Below are 26,032 nucleotides of genomic sequence, written 5' to 3'. Positions count from 1 at the left end.
ATGATATAAATTTCGAAGTACTAAAGTATCCAGTACTTTGGATGGGGTTTGTTAGGCCCAATAGATCTATCTTTAGGATTCGCGTCAATTAGGGTGTCTGTTCCCTAATTCTTAGATTACCAGACTTAATAAAAAGGGGCATATTCGATTTTGATAATTCAACCATAGAATGTAGTTTCACGTACTTATGTCTATTTTGTAAATCATTTATAAAACCTGCATGTATTCTCATCCCAAAAATATTAGATTTTAAAAGTGGGACTATAACTCACTTTCACAGATTTTTACTTCGTCGGGAAGTAAGACTTGGCCACTCGTTGATTCACGAACCTATAACAATATATACATATATATCAAAGTATGTTCAAAATATATTTACAACACTTTTAATATATTTTGATGTTTTAAGTTTATTAAGTCAGCTGTCCTCGTTAGTAACCTACAACTAGTTGTCCACAGTTAGATGTACAGAAATAAATCGATAAATATTATCTTGAATCAATCCACGACCCAGTGTATACGTATCTCAGTATTGATCACAACTCAAACTATATATATTTTGGAATAAACCTCAACCCTGTATAGCTAACTCCAACATTCACATATAGAGTGTCTATGGTTGTTCCGAAATATATATAGATGTGTCGACATGATAGGTCGAAACATTGTATACGTGTCTATGGTATCTCAAGATTACATAATATACAATACAAGTTGATTAAGTTATGGTTGGAATAGATTTGTTACCAATTTTCACGTAGCTAAAATGAGAAAAATTATCCAATCTTGTTTTACCCATAACTTCTTCATTTTAAATCCGTTTTGAGTGAATCAAATTGCTATGGTTTCATATTGAACTCTATTTTATGAATCTAAACAGAAAAAGTATAGGTTTATAGTCGGAAAAATAAGTTACAAGTCGTTTTTGTAAAGGTAGTCATTTCAGTCGAAAGAACGACGTCTAGATGACCATTTTAGAAAACATACTTCCACTTTGAGTTTAACCATAATTTTTGGATATAGTTTCATGTTCATAATAAAAATCATTTTCTCAGAATAACAACTTTTAAATCAAAGTTTATCATAGTTTTTAATTAACTAACCCAAAACAGCCCGCGGTGTTACTACGACGGCGTAAATCCGGTTTTACGGTGTTTTTCGTGTTTCCAGGTTTTAAATCATTAAGTTAGCATATCATATAGATATAGGACATGTGTTTAGTTGATTTTAAAAGTCAAGTTAGAAGGATTAACTTTTGTTTGCGAACAAGTTTAGAATTAACTAAACTATGTTCTAGTGATTACAAGTTTAAACCTTCGAATAAGATAGCTTTATATATATGAATCGAATGATGTTATGAACATCATTACTACCTTAAATTCCTTGGATAAACCTACTGAAAAATAGAAAAATGGATCTAGCTTCAACGGATCCTTGGATGGCTCGAAGTTCTTGAAGCAGAATCATGACACGAAAACAAGTTCAAGTAAGATCATCACTTGAAATAAGATTGTTATAGTTATAGAAATTGAACCAAAGTTTGAATATGATTATTAACTTGTATTAGAATGATAACTTACTGTAAGAAATAAAGATTTCTTGAGGTTGGATGATCACCTTACAAGATTGGAAGTGAGCTAGCAAACTTGAAAGTATTCTTGATTTTATGTAACTAGAACTTGTAGAATATATGAAGAACACTTAGAACTTGAAGATAGAACTTGAGAGAGATCAATTAGATGAAGAAAATTGAAGAATGAAAGTGTTCGTAGGTGTTTTTGGTCGTTGGTGTATGGATTAGATATAAAGGATATGTAATTTTGTTTTCATGTAAATAAGTCATGAATGATTACTCATATTTTTGTAATTTTATGAGATATTTCATGCTAGTTGCCAAATGATGGTTCCCACATGTGTTAGGTGACTCACATGAGCTGCTAAGAGCTGATCATTGGAGTGTATATACTAATAGTACATACATCTAAAAGCTGTGTATTGTACGAGTACGATACGGGTGCATACGAGTAGAATTGTTGATGAAACTGAACGAGGATGTAATTGTAAGCATTTTTGTTAAGTAGAAGTATTTTGATAAATGTATTGAAGTCTTTCAAAAGTGTATAAATACATATTAAAACACTACATGTATATACTTTTTAACTGAGTCGTTAAGTCATCGTTAGTCGTTACATGTAAGTGTTGTTTTGAAACCTTTAGGTTAACGATCTTGTTAAATGTTGTTAACCCAATGTTTATAATATCAAATGAGATTTTAAATTATTATATTATCATGATATTATCATGTATGAATATCTCTTAATATGATATATATACAATAAATGTCTTTACAACGATAATCGTTACATATATGTCTCTTTTAAAAATCATTAAGTTAGTACTCTTGTTTTTACATATGTAGTTCATTGTTAATATACTTAATGATATGTTTAATTATCATAGTATCATGTTAACTATATATATATCCATATATATGTCATCATATAGTTTTTACAAGTTTTAACGTTCGTGAATCACCGGTCAACTTGGGTGGTCAATTGTCTATATGAAACATATTTCAATTAATCAAGTCTTAACAAGTTTGATTGCTTAACATGTTGGAAACATTTAATCATGTAAATATCAATCTCAATTAATATATATAAACATGGAAAAGTTTGGGTCACTACAGAACTGTCCCTATGTACCAAATTTAGGTTTACTTCTATCTCTCCTACTAAGTAGATGTTTTGGAATGTATATGTCACAATATGTTAAAAGTGATGAAGAAAACTTCAAGTAATGCATTTGGTTTTTTGTGCCAATTTTCAGGTTGTCTAGGCAGACCATTAGAAGAAATGTATTGTGGTATGTCAGTTGTATGAATTGTCTTTCTCATCGCAAGTAACTCATCCACCTCGAGTTCTTGATAGATCAGCGGAAACATTTGCAACAAGTGGTACTTTATTTAAGCATCCTTTGTCTAAGTTACTATTATCTTCAGTACGGTTAATTCTTTTTTAACCTCGGATGTGTGCTACCTGCAGTTGTGGATGGTGCTTCCGCTGTCCCGATTTGAGAGTTGCTAAAGTTGTCATCTTTGAGCACGGACGACCACCATCGATCATCGCACGATTTTTTTTTATTGCATTTGTTGTTCACCTTAAGGCTACGTACCTACAATTTCATTGGTTTAATGAGTTTTTAAGCATCGTGCCTTTTAGCCATTGTGATATAGACAAATGTTCTATGCAAGCGAAAGCTCGAATTATCGTCTTGCGTTTTATTATTTTGTGAACAGATATCGTTTAACTAATACACGATTTCTCTTTTGGGAGACACCATCGGCAATAAATTGGGCTCAGTGAAGCGCGCTGGCCCAATTACTTGTTTGATAATATCAAAGGATGATCATTTATATTTCTCACCAATGCAAACAAATACAGGTGCACCAAGCTCATCTTTTATTTATTTTTATGCAATTGAATATTTGTAATTTAGTTCATTGCCAAGTAATTATCTGATTATGCTGCTTATAAAGAATATAGAAAGTAAGAATTCGGATTTTGCACTTAGATGTGTTTTTAGTACAAAATAGATTGAAGACATGGGACGCTGTAGATTGAAGAATTTATGCAGCTCATTTTTTATATGCAAAATATAAACTCTAAGTATGTTTATGCAACAGATTAGTCTCTAGTATTGTAATATAAATCGAATGGTGCCATTGGTTGTTTTTACATTTTCATAAATTTTTATTATTATCGATATTTACATACTAAAATGATACATGTAACAGTTATTGCACTGTTTAATCTGTTTAGTCAATAAGTTGTTAAGTGTTATTGATTATTGTCAATCCTTATGAAATGTGATTAAGTACAATTATCCATTTGTCGTGGTAAGGTGTGATGTTCTGTTATCTATGAAATACAGGTAAAATTGGGAGTATGCAGAAGAATGTTAAAAAGAAGATTGAAATGGGTATTGCATTTCTCACATGGATGTCTCTGAAGTTAAATTTGGCCACTTTAAGGTACGGAGTAATTATTTACCACAAGTGTTAACCAGTTAACACCCATACTACCATAATGGTGAGGATTGACAAGATGGGTCTGTATTTTTGTGATGAGTTAGCAAGATGGTAGGTATTTACAAGATGGGTCATTATTGATTTATCTTATTTTTGTGTTATAACAGCTCAAGCATTTACCCTTTATCATGTTTGCAATGAGATGACTATAAGCAGAATTCTCAACTATGAAAATTAATAATTAATAATTTCTGTAATCCAATAGTAGGAATGGGAAGATTTCCAAAGGATAGCAAAGAGAAAATTTGAACGAGAACAAGGGTGCAGCGATATATGAGAGGATATGTCAGAAAACATGTCATAGTCCGAGAAAGCGGATATCAGGGATTTAGGTGAAAGCCCAAAGAGAACTTACCAACATAATGCTTCTACTTAAGAAGTTTGGTCATATGATTTCTGAGGGAAAAAACTTTATATTGTCTTACTCATGTACCGATTCTGTTTACTGAGATTGTGAATGTATTCGATATTTTATTTGGATAAAAACAAACATAACTAATCTTTATTAACAGTTGACATGGTTTGGTTCGTGGAGAAGATATGGAACTTGGTCGTGATTCCAATATCGGTGGTCAGGTATATGAAAATGACCTTGCCATCTTAAAATATAGTAGGGGGACCCAGGGACGGAAGATATGTAAAACAAAAGGGGGAGGCTGCCCCACCTCAACTTTACCTTATAACTAGCAATTTGTCATATCTTGTGGGCTTTACAATTGAGAATTAAGTTCCCGCCCCCCAAAATAAAAAGACAGAAAGTTAATATTTCTAGCCCATTAAACAAATAAAATTTAAAAGTCCAATTTACACAAATCCCCAACAATCCATTTAAAAAGTCTAAACATAAACTCCAATTAGAATTATTCTAAAAGACGCTTCTTCTTCTTCTTATACTCCGTAATATTATTCTTCATCTGATTTCTTCAACAATACCAGTCATTATTTGAGGTAAATCTTTCAAATTATATGAATTGCACTAATTTATGTTTGATTCTTAATGGTATTCTTTATTTGTATGAACCCTACATTAAGTGATTAAGTATTACTGTATTAGGGTTTAGCCACTTAGGGCTAAATTTAATTCAATATTTTTTGGTACAATGGAACTTAATAACGATCAGATACATAACAACATTATGGAATATGATACTTATGGTTCATTAAATATGTGCATATTAGATAAACACTAAATTAAAGGACTATATTTATTATTTGCATTTTGTATCAGGTTGTAAGTTGTTCACTTGGTTGAGGTATATAGTATTTAAATATTTAATTGATTTTGAATGTTATAGAAAGTGAACCTTTGTCTCATTAACTGTCAAAAATGTTTTCAACCTTTCAAACTTAGTCACAGTAAAGATAAAATGATAACATATGCCTGATCTTTTTTATAGGAGTATCATGAACAATACAAGAAAGATTACATATTTTTTTTCTAAGAGAAAGGATGATAATGAAACAACACAACAAGAGAGTAAACGTTTCAAAGCTTCAACAAGTGCACCAGAACAAGAACAAACCCAACCAGACCCAAATCCAAATGTTCATGAGATTTTAAAGCCGAATACAGAAGATTTCGATATTACTTGTATGGAAAGAGATCCGGGAAAGCGAAAACAAATGTGGGAATATTTAACTAATGTGAGGGAAGAAATAAGGCTACGGTATTTGAACTTGGGACCTTTTCAAGTGCATCTAAAAAAGTACCCCTCTAAAAAGAAACAAGACCGTAGATTTCGATTCGGGTGGTTTCGTTTATTTCCTAATTGGTTAGAATACTCTCCATCTAAAGATTCTGCGTACTGCTTTCTTTGTTTCTTATTTAGTGACAAACCTAATGTACGCTCTAGTTATGATGCATTTACTATTACGGGATTTGATAACTGGAAAAAAGTAAATGCTGGAAAAAATTGTGCTTTTCTTAAACATGTTGGAAGTGTCCAACATAGAAATGCAGTGACATCTACAGAAAATTTGTTAAATCAAAAGGGACATATCGAAAACATAATAGAGAAGCAAAGTGATGAGAACACATTGAAGAACCGTATGCGATTAAAAGCTTCAATTGATGTAGTTCGGTGGTTAACCTTTCAAGCTTGTGCATTTAGAGGGAATGATGAAACTACAAAATCAAAAAACCGTGGCAATTTTATAGAAATGTTAAAACTTCTAGCTTCATATAATGATGAACTTGCTAAGGTGGTGTTAGATAATGCTCCTTACAATTCAAAGTTTACTTCGGGATTGATACAAAAAGAAATCTTAGGTATTATTGCAAACAATGTCCGAAAGCATATTCGAAGTGAAGTTGGAGATTCTTATTTTTGTGTCATGGTCGATGAGGCACGTGATGAGTCAAAGAAAGAGCAAATGGCCATAGTATTGAGATTTGTTGATAAAGATGGGATGTTAAGAGAAAGGTTCTTAAATGTGGTACATGTTAATGATACTTGTTCTTTAACCCTTAAAACAAATTTGTGGAATCAACTTTTACATTATCAGTTTGATACTAACAAAATTCGTGGCCAAAGTTACGATGGTGCTAGTAACATGAGAGGAGAATGGAATGGTTTACAAGCACTTGTTGCTAATGATTGTCCTTATGCATATTATGTTCACTGCTTTGCACATAGATTACAACTTGCCTTAGTTGCTTCTTCAAGAGAAGTAATTCCGATACACCAATTTTTCACAAAGTTAACATTTATTATTAATGTTGTTTGTGCTTCAAGTAAGCGTCATGACGAGTTACAAAAATCTAAGGCGGATGAAATTAAACGTTTGTTGGAATTGGGTGAAACTAAAACGGGTAAAGGAAAAAATCAAGTTGGAACAATAAGAAGAGCTAGTGACACACGTTGGGGTTCTCATTTCAATTCAGTTTGTAGCTTGATTGATATGTATGATGCTACTTTTGTAGTTCTTCGGAGTATAGTTAAAGATGGATGTCTTTCACAACGCGGTGATGCTGATGCAGCTTATGTTTATATGAAATCATTTGAGTTTGTGATTATTCTACACTTGATCAAGGAAATAATGGGGATGACTAATACTTTATCTCAGGCTTTGCAAAACAAAACTCAAGACATTGGCAACGCTATCGATCTTGTTTCAGCCACAAAGGAAAGTCTTAACAACTTCAGAAATTCTGGATGGAACAACTTTCTTGAACAAGCTATAATATTCTCCAAAAAACATCAAGTGGATATCCCAGATTTTAAAGCCCCATATAAGTCTACTCGATATCGCCCTCGTGGACAAGATAACCAAGTGAGTGTTGAGCATTATTATAGAGTTGATATATTCATTTGCACACTTGACAAGCAATTGCACGAGATGGAAAGCAGGTTCAACGATCACGCCATGTAGTTGTTAACTCTTACTTCTTATTTGGTTCCAAAGAGAATCGTTAAGGTGTGTGATACCGATCAGATTTGTCATCGTGTTAAGAAATATTATCCTGCAGATTTTACAGAACAAGAGAGGATTCGATTGAGATATGAGTTGGAGATTTTTAAAATTGAGTTGTCAAAGAACTCAAAGCTTTGTGGTGTTGCTACTATTTCTGAATTGTGCAAGGCCCTTGTGAAAACTGAAAAGTGTGAGGCATATCCTATGATAGATAGACTAATCCGACTCATCTTAACACTTCCGGTTTCTACCGCTACAACCGAAAGGGCATTTTCAGCAATGAAATTATGCAAAAATCGACTCCGCAATAAGATGTCAGATGACTTTCTTGCAGATAATTTGGTGGTGAATATTGAAAAAGATATTGCTGAAAGATTTGATTCCGAAGCTATCATCAACGAATTTAAAGACGTTAAAGGTCGTCGAGCCGAGTTGTAACCTTATTTTTGTGTGATGTTCTCTAATTGGTTGTTTAGTGTTTCTTTTGAGTTGCTAATTGAAGGTTATGTTTCATATGTAAAGTACACTTGCGCGTTTATATTTGATATTATCGTTCTTATCGTTATTCGCCCCCCATATTAAAATGTTCAAGTTCCGTCACTGGATTCCCAGTGTTTCGATTACAACTTGATTGGGTGTTAGTTTTTTTTTTTTTTTTGCTCATGAACTAAGAGTCACAGGTTGAAGAATCTTAAGTTTCACTGAGCTTCATCTATCTATGCAAAGTTAATGTAAGTTATAACTTGAATTTACACATCACTGTAACTTATAACTTCATTCTTTTTTCATGGATCCAGACTTTAAGCAATACTTAGATTTGAAGACTGATTTTCGATTATGATATTGTAAGTTAACGGTTAGATTTATTTATTTTAGATATTTTTGTGTTTTGTTTATATAAGTTATATTCTTTAGTAAAGATTCATTTTGTTTTAAGAATTGAAACCTTTTCATATCTTCTTCTTCATATCATATCTGTCTCATTACATTGCTGCAGGTAACGTCTTTTTTTCTTCCATTTTTAGGGTTTTTTTCACTTCACCTATTTGTGATTTTGGGTTTTAATGATCTAGATTCTATTTTATTTTTTGTTTTCTTGAATTTCATATCTGCATATTATGGATCTGGGAAAGCAGAGTGCTTCGATTTGAAGACTAGGCTTCAAATATGATATTGTTGTAAGTTTATGATTTATCTATTTATATAAAGCCTTTTTTTTTTACATAATTTGTCTACTTTTTTTAATTGATCTCTAATTGTTGTTTATGTGGGTTTTGAAGAAAAAGTCGACTGAAGTAGGTGATGGTTGACATACACCTGAAAGTGGTAGTGAAGCTGAAGGTATATTATTTTTACGGTTTATGCTTATTGTTATTTTAGGGCTTTTTAATTTATTTGTGCTGATTGTGTTTTCATGTTATATTTTGGTCATTTGTTGTTTGGAGATAATAATATGTGTATTACCATTGAGAGATGTTGATATAGCTTGGTAATTCTCAATTTGCACATGCATACTGCTCATTCTACACCCATTGTAGATTGCTTTTCATATAATCATATAAATTAGAAATTTGGATCCGTTTACTGTTTGTATAGCGTGCAAGTTATATAATGTAAACGTTGATTGGGATTCTTTACCTTTTTTTTATTTCCATCTCTATTTCTTAATGTTTTCTGAAAATCGTATGAATATGAATCTTGACCTTGTGGTTAATAGTGAAGGAATTTATAGCCCTTCACATGTTCATGGAAGCATGGAACTATGCAACCTATGACATGAAGGTACTCATGGATTTTCTGAAAGATTTTAAATGTTTCTAATAAATTTTCTGAAAGATCTGAAAAATGTGTTTTTATGGGTTATTCTAGTGAAAAAAAGGGTTACAAATTGTGGAGTTTAGACAGTAAAAACATGCTTTATTCAAGAGATGTCAGATTTTATGAAGATGTTTTTCCTTTTAAATTGTTGCATAAAAAATAATGTTTCTAATTTGAATCAAATAAATTTCTTTGATTTGTTTTATTCTGAAAAAACTAATGCTCAAGGTTCTTCAAATCCTGATGATGAAGGGAGAATTCAGACTAATACTGATCATGAGGTTGCAACTTCAATTCCTCATTGCCAACCTTCTGGTTCTGGTAATACTGAGATTGATGATGGCACACATGATACAGTTGTTGATGACAACATTGATTGTCAATCTCTTGAGGGTAATAATCAAAATTTTAATAACCAAACTCAACCTTCTTCTTCTGATAATCATGTTCCTGCTAATCAACCTATTGAGACTGTTAATCTCAGAAGATCAGAGAGGCAATATGTTTTTCATAAAAGATATGATGATTTTGCTATGAATTCTAAAGTTAAATATGGTTTAGACAAAGTTGTTAATTATTCTTATTTGTCAAAAGAAAATTTTTGTTTTACTACTTGTTTAAATAAATGTCTTGAGCCCAAACATTATCATCAAGCTGTCCAAGACCCAAGATGGGTGGAAGCTATAAATGATGAAATGGAGGCTCTTCTTAGGAATAATACATGGGTATTGGCTGATCTTCCTGAAGGAAGAAAACCAATTGGGTATAGATTGATATACAGAATTAAGTATAAGTCTACAGGAGAAATAGAAAGATTTAAGGCTAGATTAGATGCTAAAGGTTATAGTCAAAGAGAGGGCATTGATTTTGAGGAGACTTCTTCTCCTGTTGTTAAAATGGTGACTGTTAGATGTTTAATCACTCTTGTTGTGCAAAATAACTTGAAACTTTATCAATTGGATGTTAATAATGCTTTTTTATATGGAGACTTAAATGAGGAAGTGTATATGGAATTACCTCAAGGGTATTTTTCTGATAATGAAACTAAAGTTTGTAAACTCATAAAGTCTCTATATGGCTTAAAGCAAACACCTAGACAATGAAATGAGAAATTAACAAATGCTTTAAAAGAAAATGGATTTGTTCAAAGTATAAGTGATTATTCTTTATTTGTTAAAAGTGAAAAAGATGTTTTTGTTGCTTTGTTAGTTTATGTTGATGATATTGTGATCACTGATAACAATGATGTTGAAATTGATAAATTTAAAAGTTTTTTGAAAATAAAATTTTTGATTAAAGACTTGGGAGAACTAAAGTATTTTTTAGGTATTGAAGTGTTAAAATGTGATCAAGGTGTTTGTTTGTCTCAGAGAAAGTATTGCGTAGAATTAATTAGGGTTAAGGCTACTCAAGGGCCATATACTTTTTATTTTGTCCCGATGTAGTCCATACCCAAAAAATACTATTATAGGCCATAAACTTTGAAAGAGTGTATCGATGTAAACAAAAGGTAACCTGTTACCGGCTAAACAGGTCACCTTTTGTTTACATCGATACAATTTTTGAAAATATGTGACCTATATCGATACACTTTTTGAAAGTATGTGAACTACATTAGTACATTTTTTTTTTTTGTATAAAGCTTACATTGGGAAAAAAAATTTATATTTTTTTGAAGATCAACCTACAAAATCGATCAACCTTATTTATTAGGTCAACGGTTTACATTAACACATTTTTTTTTAAAGTTTATGGTCCATAATAGTATTTTTTTGGTATATAGACTACATCGGGACAAAATAAAAAGTATATGGCCCTTGAGTAGTCTTAACCCAATTAATTAATGAGTTTGGATTGTTAGGAAGTAACCTATATCTGTACCTATGGATGTTAACATGAAAATTAATAGTTTTGCATCTGATAATGATACTGCTTTAACAAATATTACGGAATATCAAAAATTGGTAAGTAAATTAATATATCTTACTTCTACTAGACCAGATATATCTTTTGCTGTTCAATGTTTAAGTAGGTTCATGCATGCTCCTCTTATGTCACATCTTAAGCTTGCTTTGAGAATTTTAAGATATCTCAAAGGGTCTCCAGGAAAAGATGTGATAATTTTCAGGTAAGATGTTATTTCTTTGTCTGCATATGTTGATGCAGATTGGGGCAAATGTTTATTTTCCAGAAAGTCTGTAACAGGTTTTTGCATATTTTTTTGTAATTCATTAGTATCATGGAAAAGCAAACAACAAGCTACTGTATCCAGATCTTCTACAGAATCTGAATACAGGGTTATGTGTAACGACCCGTCAAAATCGCTATTGACGCGGCACGTTAATCATTGATTCTACAGTGAGGTTTTGACCTCTATATGATACGTTTTGATAAAATATTGCATTCATTAAAATAAGTGACTTTCTAAACATAAAAGTTATAAACATGTGGGCGAGTGCTTAGGTATAAGCAAAACTCCAAAATACATAAGTCTTTAATTTACAGGTTGACATCACAGTCCAATTATTTATTACACAACGCAGTTTTATTTTGAATGCAATAAACTTTGTACAAAGCATGAGAGACTCCATGCAGGCAACAAGCACATCACAGCGGAAGCAGTCTAAGGACCTGAGAATAAAACATGATAAAAAGGTCAACACAAATGTTGGTGAGTTATAGGTTTAATTGCTCGAGTCATAAATATATAAAGATAGACCACAAGATTTCAGCAAAATTTTATCAATAGATTCCATGTAACAGAGCACCCCGGTAACTAAACTTAACGCTATAAGGATAATTACCCCATTCGTTTTAATACACGCAAACCAACGTGTCATAAACTCAAATAACATACGTCCGTTAAAAGGCTAGCGCTCTAGCTCGGACGGGGATGTCAAGCCCTATGGATCCATATACAATTATGCGCGCCCACCAGTCCATATCCTATGTACTGGCAGCTACTAGTTACCAAAGCCAAGGGATTTTTGGTTTAACTCAGTGTAGAATTTAGTATGTACTTGTGTCTTATCGCGTTTAAAATAAATTGCATGTATTCTCAGCCCAAAAATATTTAAAGTATTTAAAAAGGGATCTATAACTCACAGTTCAATATTGAGACTCAATATTGTAGGCAAATTGCGTAGACGTAATGATGGTAGACGACTGTATGGTTGACCTTGGATTCAAGAACAATACCCCGAACAATACCCAATATTTTCTTAGCTTAAAACGGTTTGAAACCCGAATTAAAAACACCCTTGTATATACCTTATTATTATTATTATTAAACTTAAATTTAAAATTATAATTATAATTGTTATAAAAGTTAAATTGGATGTTAATTTTATTATTATTATAGATATTGTATAGTAGATTTTTTGAGTATAAATATGTGTGTTATGAGTTTATAAAACACACACTAAATATATTCTCTCATATTCTCTCATATTCTCTCTATATACTTATTAGTAGTCTACAGTCAAGAACTAGGCCACTAAAGGTAGTTATAAGCCTACTGAATTATAACACGTTATCAGCACGAAGTGCTCCGTATAATCAAGGTTTATCTAAGCAAGCACACGTCACTAATCAAGGTAAGAAATTATCTAACTTTTATTAACTTCACTAACATTTATATTTATGTTATTTAAGTTATATATGGTCGGTTATACCGCCTGAATTATATTTCTGTAATCTAACTTTTATTAACTTCACTAACATTTATATTTATGTTATTTAAGTTATATATGGTCGGTTATACCGCCTGAATTATATTTCTGTAATCTAACTTTTATTAACTTCACTAACATTTATATTTATGTTATTTAAGTTATATATGGTCGGTTATACCGCCTGAATTATATTTCTGTAATCTAACTTTTATTAACTTCACTAACATTTATATTTATGTTATTTAAGTTATATATGGTCGGTTATACCGCATGAATTATATTTTCTGTAATCTAACTCTTATTAACTTCACTAACATTTATATTTATGTTAATAAGACCTCATGATTGTACGCAACACGTCATTTGACAACACGGTACTTTATGTACGCAACACGTCATTTGACAACACGGTACCATGGGTCGAGATTAATTCTGATCAATACGAATACGATGGGGTCTTTATATGTTATCTAACATTTATGATTACTTATGCAATTAATCATTATTTATTTCATGAATACTAATGTTTATTCTTAAAAGTAAATCTTAAAAGTTAAAATAAGAAAAAATAGTTTGTATTTTTATTAAAAGTAAATCTTAAAAGTTAAAATAAGAAAAAGTAGTTTGTATTTTTATTAAAAGTAAATCTTAAAAGTTAAAATAAGAAAAAGTAGTTTGTATTTTTATTAAAAGTAAATCTTAAAAGTTAAAATAAGAAAAGTAGTTTGTATTTTTATTAAAAGTAAATCTTAAAAGTTAAAATAAGAAAAAGTAGTTTGTATTTTTATTAAAAGTAAATCTTAAAAGTTAAAATAAGAAAAAAAATCTTGTCCTTTATATTACTCATACGCGTTTTGATATAGTGACTTTATTCGTTAACGTCAACTAACGACGTTACAACGGTCATATATACATAACGGTTGTTAACGTCAACTGACGACGTTACAACAACTATATTTTTCAAATATAAAATAAACATCTCCGTTATCACATTTTCACAAATCAATTTTCATTTTTCAGATTACTACTCTCAAAAAAGTTTTTGTAAAAATAATTCACACAAGGATGATTTTTCCTATTGTATTGGTCATATTAACTATCATCATTGTTGCTAATATACCACCGGGTGAACCTATATTCTATCCTGCCCTTGTGGTTTTATTATTTGTAATCATACCATTATTCTGTTGTTTGCTACTTATGAATTTAAAATGATTCTAATTTCATTTTATTATTTGTCTATGAATAGAAGTTGATTATGATTATGATTTATGTTATTCATCTTTTTGATAATAGAAAATGTCGAATTTGAAAAGGCTTAAATTTGCTCATTTAGAACATGTGGGAACAACTACTTAACATGGGTTATGAATGTAGAAAAACATCTCGAATCAAACGGTATTTTAGAAACCCTGAATGAAAATAACAATTATTCCGAACAAGAGAAAGCAATAGTAAGTATTTTTCTTAGCAAACATATTGACGAGTCCTTAGAATCTACATATTATATGATCGAAAATTCAAGTGTATTATGGAAAATACTCAAAGATAGATACGATATTAATTATCAAAAAAAATAATAATAATAATAACGGTGATCCATGAAAGAATAAAATTAAAGATATTAGTAGACGCTCTTATAAGAATTCCGGAGATTCTTATTAATGATCTGGTAACGTGGATCATCAGTCTAGTATTTCTTGAATACATGAACATCTTGTTTAGCTCTACAAATAAGTCCCAAAAGAAAAGAAAACGAGAGTGAATCTGTTGACAAATCTTGATTAAATTAACCCTGAGCTACCTTGAGACTTGAATGGTTTGAATTTTCTAAGATGCCTAGTTTTTTTTTATGTATCACTCATAAATAAATGGTTTTAGACCATAACGCATATGTTTTATTAAGTGTTATCTTTTATGTACTTTAGATTATAACTTGTTTGCAGGTAATATAATTTGATTATCTTGCTGAAATATAACTCATTATTTGCTTATCTTATTTGAAGTTTTAGTATGAATCCTGCAGAAATACAACATCAATTAAATGGTAAAGACCTATGTATTGCAGATAGTAGTAACATACACACTATGATCAAATCTAAGAAATATTTCATTGATTTAAATCAAATGAAGGAATTATAAATACTATATCAGCTCTTGCAAACTTGATATAAGAAACGAAAAAGGCAAAATTTCATATTACCAAATGGTACGAATTTTTTGGTAAACAATGTCTTGTTTTCTCCCAAATCAAAGAGAAATTTGTTAAGTTTCTCTGATATATATCATAATGGATATGATTATGAGTCAATGATAATCGAAAATGAGAAATATCTATGTAGCACCGAAAAGCGCATAGGATTAAAAGCGCATATGATAAAAAGCGCATATGATGAAAAGCGCAGCGCATATGATTAAAAGCGCATATGATGAAAAGCGCATCGCATATAATTAAAAGCGCATATAATGAAAAGTGCATATGACGAAAAGCGCAACACATATGATTAAAAGCGCATATGGTGAAAATGATATATGATGAAAAGCACATATGGTGATTAATGAAAATCACATATGGTGATTAATGAAAAGCACATATAGTGATTAATGAAAAGCACATATAGTGATTAACGAAAAACACATATGGTGATTAATGAAAATCACATATGGCGATTAATGAAAAGCACATTGAGAAATAATCACCAATGTTTCTTGAAAGAATTCAAGGGTATATATATGGACCAATTCATCCATCATGTGGACCATTTTTCTAATAGAAGCATCTAACGCATGGTCTCATGTTTGTGTGTTATCAAGCCATAATATGGCATTTGCAAAGTTTCTTGCACAAATTATTAAATTAAGAACACATTATTCTGATTACACCATTAAAAGGATGAGACTTGATAATGCTGGTGAGTTAACATCTCAAGCTTTTAATGATTATTATATGTCTACAAGGATTGTTGTTGAACATCCAGTTGCTCATGTGCATACACAAAATTGGTTTAGCTGAATCAATAGATAAACGCTTACAGCTAATAACTAGACAATTAGAAATGAGTACAAAACTCTCAATATTTATATGGGGACATGTAAATTTACATGATGTGACATTAATTCGCATTAAATCAAGTGCAAGTTATAAATATTCTCCATTACCAACTTAATTTTGGTGGAGACCAAATATTTTCCATCTTAGAACATTTGGTTGTGCAGTGTATTTTTAATTGAACAACCACAACAAATGGTTCCTGAAAGAAGGATTGAAATATATGTTAGATATGAAACATCTTCAATCATAAGATATATTGAACTCATGACGGGTGATGTTTTTACAGCAAATTTTGTCGATTGTCACTTTAATGAAACATTTTTCCCTATATTAGGGGGAGAAATGAAATATAAATAAAAGGATATTTCATGGTGTGAACATCAATTAAGGAATATTGATCATCGCACAAAAGAATGCGAAAAGAAAGTTCAAATATAATGCATATGCAAGAACTTACAAATTAATTACTTTATGCATTTAAAGATACAAAAAATAAGTGACTAAATCATATATACCAGCAGTAAATGCTTCAGCTAGAATTGAAATTACAAAAGCTGGCAATAATGTCACTCATGAGTCTTTGCTACGGCAGAAACGTGGGAGACCAATTGGTTCCAAAGATAAAAATCCTCGAAAAAGAAAATCAGCTGATAATGAGGTAAAAGAAAGTGTTCAACAAGAACCACAAATCAGTACTCCTTCTGCAGAGGATATTGATAAATGTAAATACATAAATTGCAATAAATTATGCAATATTATGAAACTGAAATGAAATGTAAAATCTTGATGAGATATTTTCATATAATGTTACAATGACATCATGAATAAAGATGATGATCTGGAACTAAAATCTGTCATTGAATATCAAAATAGACATGATTGAGCTCAACCGAAAGGAGCAATACGAGATGAATTAGAATCACTCAATAAAAGAAAAGTTTTCGGATCAATCGTTATCACTTTTAAAGATGTGAAACGTATGGGATATAAATGAATTTTTATCCGAAAAAGAAATGTGCAAATGAAGATACAAGGCAAAACTAGACTTGTAACTCAAGGTTTCCCACAAAGACCATAAATGAATTATGAGGAAAACTTATCCTTATGTAATGGATACAATTACTTATTAGATACTTAATCAACCTGGTAGTTACTTAAATGCATCTCATGGATGTTGTTACTACTTATCTATATGGATCACTTGATAGTGATATATATGAATATACCTGAAGGGTTTAAGGTATCAGAAACATCTAACGCAAAACCTAAAGAAATGTATTCCATTGAATCACAAAGATTTTTATATGGGTTGATACAATAGTATAACGGATTAAGTGATTACTTGATAAGAAAAGTGTATACATATAAACTTATTTGCACATGTGTTTTAATTATGAAAACAATGACCAGATATATATCGTAGTTATTTATGTCAATGGTCTTAATATCATAGGTACAAATAAAGAGATCCATGAAGCCATTCAACTTCTAAAGAAAGAATTTGAAATGAAAGATCTCGAAAAAACCAAGTATTGTCTTGGTTTACAAATTGAACATATGCCTAATGGTTTACTTGTACATCAAACAACATATACTGAAAAGATTTTAAAACGTTTTAATATGGACAAGGCAAAACCATTAAGTACTCCTATGGTTGTTAGATCACTTAATGTTGACACTGATCCATTTCATCCCTGTGAAGATCATGAAGATATCCTAGGACCAGAATTACCATATCTTAGTGCAATTGGAGCTCTTATGTATCTTACAAATTGTACAAGACCTGACATTTCTTTTGCAGTTAATTTGTTGGCAAGGTTCAGCTCAGCTCCTACCAAAAGACACTGGAATGGGATCAAACACATATTTCGATACCTTCGAGGAACTACTGATTTAGGATTATTTTATTCTAACGAATCGAAACAAGATTTGGTTGGTTATGCAGATGCAGGTTATTTATCTGATCCACATAAAGCTAAATCTCAAAATGGATATGTATTCCTAAATGAAGGTACCGCAATATCATGGCGTTCTCAAAAACAAACACTTGTTGCAACATCATCAAATCATGCCGAAGTGATTGCATTACATGAAGCTACTCGGGAATGTTTTTGGTCGAGATCAATGACACAACTCATTACTGATTCTTGTGGACTAGAACGCAATAAAAGTCTAACAACTATCTATGAAGATAATGTAGCTTGCATAACACAGATGAAAGAAGGGTATATCAAAAGTGACCGAACAAAACACATACCTCCTAGATTCTTCTCATACACTCAAAATCTCATTAAGGACAACCAGATTGAAATGAGATATGTTCAGTCCAGTAAAAACTCTGCTGACTTTTTCACCAAAGCACTTCCAACTACTATTTTCAGAACACACATTCATAATATTGGCATGAGGCATGTTCAGAAGATGTAACAATTCAGGCGTTGCCTACTTGAGGGGGAGTCAACTCTATGCTGCACTCTTTTTCCCTTAGCTAAAGTTTTATCCCAATGGGTTTTCTTTAGCAAGGTTTTTAACGAGGCAGTACTAGTTATTCTCTAATAAAATTGTCATCCAAGGGGGAGTGTTATAAAAGTTAAATTGGATGTTAATTTTATTATTATTATAGATATTGTATAGTAGATTTTTTGAGTATAAATATGTGTGTTATGAGTTTATAAAACACACACTAAATATATTCTCTCATATTCTCTCATATTCTCTCTATATACTTATTAGTAGTCTACAGTCAAGAACTAGGCCACTAAAGGTAGTTATAAGCCTACTGAATTATAACAATAATATAAATATAAATATTGATTAAAGAAAAAAGTGTATATAATACGTCGAGTAAACTGGCCTTTTATAGGCATGTTTCCTGATTTTGGTCCCCATGCGATCGCATGGGTTTTCAGTGCTTTTGCCATGCGATCGCATGGCGTTTTGTTTGCTAGTTCGTCGACATAATATTTACTGTAGCAAATAGTGTTTTTGGTCCCCATGCGATCGCATGGGTTTTCAGTTCTTTTGCCATGCGATCACATGGCTAGGCTGGACAGCTCATTTCTGCTTGTTTTCTAGTTCGTCGACATCAAATAGTGTTACTGTAGCAAATAGTTTTTATCGTAGCAAATAGTGTTTACTGTAGCAAATAGTGTTTAATGTAGTAATTCACCGTAGCAAAGTCGTTTTCACTGTAGCACTGTAGCAAATACGGTTTCACTGTAGCGAATAGTGTTTTACTGTAGCAAATAGTGTTTTACTGTAGCAAAGTCGTTTTTACAGTAGCAATTAGTGTTTTACTTGTACTTATTATAATATATATATATATATTTTTATATATATATATATATATATGTATATTTACATAAAATTAAATCATATAGAGAATTGGTTTAAATAAGTCGAAATTTTTCGGGTCATCACATTATGGCTGCTACTACTTGTGAGATTCTTTAGATTATAAATGTTTTAACTGACTTAAAAGTAAAAAATTTACTTCCAGTAAATTTATTTTGTGATAACAGGTCTGCTATTCAAATAGCAGCCAATCCTGTGTTTCATGAAAGTACTAAAAACTTTGATATTGATTTACATATTGTTAGAGATAAGTGTGCTTCAGGTGCTATTAATATCATTAATATTGATTCTGCTAATCAATTAGCAGATGTGTTTACTAAATGTTTGGGTGTTAGTTCTCACAAGTTTATGTGTGAATGGTTAAAACTTAAAGACCTTTTCTAGAAATCAGATTGAGGGGGAATGTTAAAATATATCATATTTTACAATCTGATTTCTAACATTTTGTTTATTAGTTATTTTATGTTCTTATTCTCTATGATGAGCATGTGCATGTGTTGCTGTATCCTTAATATTGCTGATCAAGATTGAAAGTAAAAGATGTAGATCAAAGTTTCAGAATTGCAGGTTGAATGATGATGAGCTAGAGATTGTTCCTGTGAAGATTATATTTTGTGTCTAAAGTTGAAAAAACACTTCTTGTGTTTCTGCTCCTTCAAGTTTAAAAGCTCAAAGTATAAAAGAAAGAAGTTAAGGGGGCTAGATGTAATTATTGGATATTTTATTATAAAATATCCAATTTCAGATCATATCATTATTCGGCTATTCTTCTCATTCCAGATCTCACACTTTTCTCTCATCTAGGGTTTTGTTCATCTTCTCTCATTCGATCATCTTCTTGGTGTTTTAGTGAGATTGATTCTTTGTTCTGTAATCTTCATAAACATATTGTTTATTGAAGTCTGTATTTGTTCTTTGGTTCATGAGATTGTTCGTTTATTATTTCTGTAAAAGATTTGAGAGATTCTGGTTTGTAATTTGTTAGATCTATTCGTTTATTGTATAGATCTGTTATAATAAAGTGATTTGAGGTCTGTTTACAATGTGACTTTTCAATAAGGTGACATGGTACCCGTGATAAAGATGGTGTCAGAAGGGGGATTACCAGGGATGTCACCTGCCACCATGGCGAATATCTACAAAATAAACTATCAGAGTAGGATGGGAAGTTTCAAAGGTTTGATTCTTATGATATGCTCCTTGGTATTTGGCTTTTGTTCTTACAATAGGTATGGCGGGTTTCTTTATCGTATTGTTAATTGCTATATTCTTGTGTTTTTCAACATGTAAGAAGCTCAAATATTGTCTAATGTTGTAGACATGTAGGATGTGTATCGTGTGCATAAAAGTATGACACTAACGTATGGTTCAATTAGAGGTAGGATCTTGATTTGGCCCAAAATTATTATGAGATTATAATATAGATCTCTTCGACAAACACGTTGTAAACATAATTTTGATATTGTTTTGGTTAAATAACATTTGTCAACTATAACATATCATTCAACAATTTTTCCTTTACAAACCCGTGAATCCACGGGTCTATTCACTAGTTTAGTATGTAAGTGTTAATAAAATTCTTGGCCTTTTAAAAAAAATCAAATATTCTAGTGCGCCTGTTTAATACTCGTATTCTATTAGTGTGCACCTCACTTTTTTCTCCACCTTTCTCTTTATTGTTATTTTATTATTATTATTGTGATTTGATTGATTGACAATTATTGAGTTAGGATTTTATTACTACGTATTCAATTAGAAATAATTACTCCTAAGCTGATTTTGAGATATAAGTTGGACCTAAATCACATAAGTATTGAGTGGTTTTCAAACCTTAGTAGGGGGACTCGTGATTAGTTGTCAAGCACTCGGGTTCAATTCAGATAAGGGGTTGTTTTCTCCAATATTTTTTGCGATTAATACCCGGAAACCGCGATTAGTTGCCAAGCAACCCGGATCGATCTTTGGAGTTTCCTACCTAGCGTGTGTGGATCGCAAATGAGATTATTCGATGCGAAAATATGACGTTCAAAAAAAGTTGGACCTAACTTCTTCGTCCTTAATTGATTAATTTGTCAGCATTTTATTTTAGAATATCTCAAATTAAAGTGTTTGTTTTTTACATGGAGATAAATATGACATGGAAGGAGTAATTATTATCGTTAATCCTTATATTATTGATTGATTGATACCCCTTACTTACTTTCCGGCATAATTACTTTCCCAAAACCATTCAACACTTGAAGATACGGTTCAAAACTTCTAATCAAAATCTTTGCTTGGATTTTGAAATTTGTATTCAATCGAAGTTAATTAGTGTGTGGAAATCAGAGTTGACTTTTGAGTTACATTTAGAAGTATATAAACATCATCATGTCTAATGTCTTTGCTCGCTTACAAATCCCCCTTGAAGATGTAAAAAACGCCACCAACAACTTTGCTGATGATAATTTCATTGGAAAAGGTGGGGGTATGAAAGTATACAAGGGAAAACTATTTCATCATGGGCAATTGATCGATATCGTTGCACGGAAGTATGGCCAAAGAGACATAGAGTTTTGGACAGATATTTCAATTGTTTCCTTTCTCAGACATGAAAATCTGGTGAATTTTATTGGGTTTTGTGATGAGAATGATGAGAATATTATAGTAAACAAGTATGAGGCCAAGGGAAGTCTTGACAGATACTTAAGCGACCCAAACCTTATGTGGACGCAGAGATTGCAAATATGTCTTGGCGTTGCACGAGCACTAAGTTATATCCATTATGACGATGCACGTGATTTTAGCGTAGTACACTGCAACATCAAGAGTTCAAAAATATTACTTGATGACAACTGGCTGCCCAAGTTATCCGGCTTTAGCCTATCCTTGAAAACCAGAAAAGCTCGAAGGCACCGCCTAATCCTTTCTCGTCCACAAGGCACGAGGGAGTATACTGATCCTTTATTAATAAAGTCTGGTAGTGTTACTCACAAATCAGATGTGTACTCCTTCGGTGTAGTATTATTTGAAGTCTTATGTGGAAGGAGTGCTGTTATGAAGACAGAAAGGTCAGAAACACTAGCTCATTTGGCTAAATCCCATTATGAAGACGGAACCCTGGATGATATGATTGATCGGGACCTACGTAAACAAATGGACCCAGAATCATATAAAGTCTTCTCAGAAACCGCTTACTGCTGTTTGAAGGACGAACGAACGCAACACCCACATATAGATCAAATTCTCATTGCACTTGAGAAAGCGTTGGATCGCCAATTGAAAAGTGAAAGTGATGTAAGCTCAGCTTCTTTTTGTGTTTTTGTTTTCTCTAAATTGTAACTCAATAACTGATTGTATCAATAAGCTTACCTTTCGCTTTTTTATTGTCTATCTTAATGGAACAGTTTTCTGAAGTTGAAGAAACAGAGTCCCATCGCTGGAAGGTAGTAAATTCTTTTGTCTTTGAGGTTAATAATGTAAATAGAAGTTAGTATTTGATTATACTAAATCTAAAAGGATGTAAAGGTTTGAAAATATGATACGTACATTCAACATCATCCCCTTCACCTTGTGTGTTGGGGCTGGGGGTTAGGTTATGGGTTCGAGCCTCGCTCTGCCCATCCTATTAATTAATCTGCCAGAAATATGGATATCTAGATTGACCCAGGGTGGTTTTCTCCCAGATCCATCCATGATTTAAACCCGGTCCGTCTGCCTCTCGGGATGGTTAAAGGATCGGGTTCCTGTAATGCGATTCGGGTTTCCTCCCGAACGCGTGTGTGTGTGCAAATGATGAGTGTCGTTAAAAATAATAATACATTGATGCAAGTTTGCCGTTCAAAAAAAATCGTGTCTTCCCTACAAACATATATTTTGGTGCCAAAAGGTATATACTCTTCTCTATTAATGGGATTGAAACGATTCCTATATATTGACCGAGGTTGATTGCACGAATAGCATTTTGTTGTTGTTAGATGTAATTTTATTTATCAATGGTTAAAACATGTAACCACTTCAAGATAGCCTTACAGTTGAGGCTTGGATAATAAATACTCCCTCCCCGGATGGCCTTGACTAAAATTCCGTTTATATATGATATTTGTTCTTGCTGTATATATCCTATATTTTTTTACAATGGAGGTTCACATAAACATCACATGAATATTTTGTTACCTTCCATTAAAAAAATTACTTTTCAAATTTTATGATATTCTATCATTTAAACGTTTATATTGTATGTGTCAATCTTCATTATTGCTAGTTTATGTATACAATCAGACAGTAAGATGGTGTAAAATGGGGAAAAAAAAAAAAAAAAAAAAATCAAACATTGATATCTATTCAAAATTAAAAACCACTTGATATATACTCGTAGTAGTTTTAACTTTTTAAGGCCATATGGAGAGCTCTAAAAAGGATCTACAAGGTACATAATGATGTGTTTTTAGTGCTAATATGAACAAACTGCTGACACTTTCACTTTTCTGCATACACGATGTTGTAGGGGAAGAACTTGGCCCACTTGAAGATTAAGCTTCATGATATAGAGCTCGCCACTGACTATTTTGCTGAAAAATACTGCATCGGGTCAGGCGGATACGGTAAGGTGTACAAAGCAGAACTTAAACATTTTGATAACAACTATATTTCTATAGAAGGGACAAATAAGTGTGAATTACCCAAGAGACGCAGCGTTGTAGCTATAAAACGCAGCATTAATAAAGTGGACAAACGAGAAAAACAAGTGTTCAATGCAGAAATTGAAACACTTTCCAGCTGTATGCATCCCAACATAGTCACTCTTCTTGGGTTTTGTGATGAGGGTCCACACATGATCATTGTTTATGAGTTTGCTTCTAATGGAAGCCTTGAAGACTACTTAGGACCCACCGGTAAGATGACTAATTTTACTTGGGTGCAACGATTAAATCTATGTCTTGATATTGCACGTGGGCTGAATTACATTCACACCAGCACAGGTGACAAACAAAAGATTATACACCGTGATATGAAAAGCGCGAATGTTCTACTAAATGAGAAGTTGGAAGCGATGATTGCTGACTTTGGGCTCTCTAAAACTTACCAAGAAAATCATACAGCAAGCACGATTAATACCAAAAACATTGCGGGCACACCATTCTATTTGGATCCGGAATATGAGAATTATGGTCGATTGAAGAAAGCTTCAGATGTTTACTCTTTTGGAGTTATTTTATTTGAAATTTTCTGCGGGAGGTTGGCCTATGATTCAATCTACATCAAGGGGCTTGCACCCACTGCACGAACACATTTTGAGGAGAGAAAACTATATGAAATGTTAGATCCAAAGCTAAAGGAAGAAAATGACGGAAACGTTTTTACTAAAGGGCTCAGTCAAGATTCTTTAGACATATTTACAAAAATTGCATATCAATGTGTGGCAGAAACTCAAACTGAGCGTCCAAAGATGAAAATTGTCATCGAGGAACTCAAGAAAGCAATATACGCTCAGGTCAGTTTATATCAAAAAATTTCCTTCATGCAGTCACACATATGTAATTTGGTTGTTCATGTCATACATCTATTACTTTATGTTTTTCATTATTTCACACTAAATGCTTACTGCAATCAAATTATTTTTTATTCAAAAAATATCAAAATTAAAATATAAAATATAGAAAATAAACATCACTACATTCATATAAAGCTTTCCAAAAATACGCTAAGCTTATAAACAAGTATTCCTTTGGAAAATACACGTAAACTAGGATCTTAGACCAAACGTATACTCGAGCTGGAGGCGTAAAACACTAGAACAAGGTTTAATCGAATAAACTTAACTTTTCGGGATCGAATAATCAAACTACAAGAGATTAAATCGACACCTAGAGTTTATATCCGCGTTTGGTATGTTGGGGACCGAAAACGAGAGAGAATTCGCGGCTAGGGTTTGTGCAAAGTCTGCTTTGGTGATTGTGATTGATAATTAGTGGTCGCCTTATACACATACTGCGGCTCACTCATAGTCATCAGTTTTCAACGGAGCATGTCCCGATTATGTAGCTGATGAACTTGCCTTCAACAGGTTAGGATTTTGAGTACCATAGTCTTGTCTAGCAGCTCTAGTTTTGCATTTGTAATACAGCTCTTTCTCTCTCAAATTTGCTACAAACTCATTCAAAGTGCATCTCCTTAACAAGGTAATCGTCCTTAGAATCTTAACGTATGAATCAAAACTTTCCGGAACAGCCAGACATTCCACGATAGCATTCTCATAAAAAATCTCATGAGCTTCTAACTCCGACAAAATGTGACAATCATGTGAAATCAAAACATGAGGTTGTTCATCCTGCATTAGTGTAAATCTATTAAACTCCGCTCTGAAGGCCTTTACCTTCTTAATTCTATATCCAACAGTTCCCTCATTACTACATTCCATAGCAGTCCATATTTTTTAAAATGTTTTATTACTTTTGAGCTGGTGATAGATATCTTGATTGAGTGCTTGAGTGATCTTAGCATAGGTTTTTCACTCCAGAATATAAGACTCCCTTTCAATGTCGGTAAGAAGACTAGGGTTCTTATTCTAACCATTTTCTCCCTGTGGTGCAACATACTCTCTTTCAATCATTTCCCACATTTTAGTCTGACCATGTTCTTTTATCTCAC

General features: G+C 32.0%; 2 protein-coding genes and 1 long non-coding RNA gene across 3 annotated transcripts; all 3 read left to right on the top strand.

Annotated features, from left to right (window-relative positions):
• Positions 1-3,926: 3,926 nt before the first annotated feature.
• Positions 3,927-4,659, top strand: LOC139876246 (uncharacterized). The gene is made up of 3 exons (XR_011767992.1): positions 3,927-4,033; positions 4,198-4,519; positions 4,603-4,659. It is a non-coding gene; the product is annotated as an uncharacterized lncRNA (long non-coding RNA).
• An 808-nt stretch (positions 4,660-5,467) lies between these two features.
• LOC139876156 (uncharacterized) lies at positions 5,468-7,942 on the top strand. The gene is made up of 2 exons (XM_071863457.1): positions 5,468-7,363; positions 7,496-7,942. The coding sequence occupies exons 1-2, from the start codon at positions 5,468-5,470 to the stop codon at positions 7,940-7,942; spliced, it is 2,343 nt and encodes a 780-aa protein (XP_071719558.1).
• A 13,752-nt stretch (positions 7,943-21,694) lies between these two features.
• On the top strand, positions 21,695-25,389 carry LOC139876155 (uncharacterized). The gene is made up of 4 exons (XM_071863456.1): positions 21,695-22,678; positions 22,789-22,851; positions 23,889-24,875; positions 25,354-25,389. Exons 1-4 carry the CDS (start codon positions 21,773-21,775, stop codon positions 25,387-25,389), a joined length of 1,992 nt encoding a protein of 663 aa, XP_071719557.1. The 5' UTR covers positions 21,695-21,772.
• The last annotated feature ends 643 nt before the right edge of the window (positions 25,390-26,032 follow it).

Source organism: Rutidosis leptorrhynchoides, chromosome 11 (genome assembly GCF_046630445.1).
Source record: "Rutidosis leptorrhynchoides isolate AG116_Rl617_1_P2 chromosome 11, CSIRO_AGI_Rlap_v1, whole genome shotgun sequence".
NCBI classification, from domain to species: domain Eukaryota; kingdom Viridiplantae; phylum Streptophyta; class Magnoliopsida; order Asterales; family Asteraceae; genus Rutidosis; species Rutidosis leptorrhynchoides.
The sequence above is the reverse complement of the archived record's forward strand: the minus strand, read 5'-3'. Positions and strand labels throughout refer to the sequence as shown.

Bases quoted from the DNA above. Each gene is read 5' to 3' on its own strand.
- LOC139876156 (XM_071863457.1), top strand. From the start codon at position 5,468: ATGCCTGATCTTTTTTATAGGAGTATCATGAACAATACAAGAAAGATT. The intron at 7,364-7,495 runs GTGAGTGTTGAG...TTGGTTCCAAAG, and splicing joins CTCGTGGACAAGATAACCAA to AGAATCGTTAAGGTGTGTGA.
- LOC139876155 (XM_071863456.1), top strand. From the start codon at position 21,773: ATGTCTAATGTCTTTGCTCGCTTACAAATCCCCCTTGAAGATGTAAAA. The intron at 22,852-23,888 runs GTTAATAATGTA...ACGATGTTGTAG, and splicing joins TAAATTCTTTTGTCTTTGAG to GGGAAGAACTTGGCCCACTT. The intron at 24,876-25,353 runs GTCAGTTTATAT...ATTGATAATTAG, and splicing joins AGAAAGCAATATACGCTCAG to TGGTCGCCTTATACACATAC.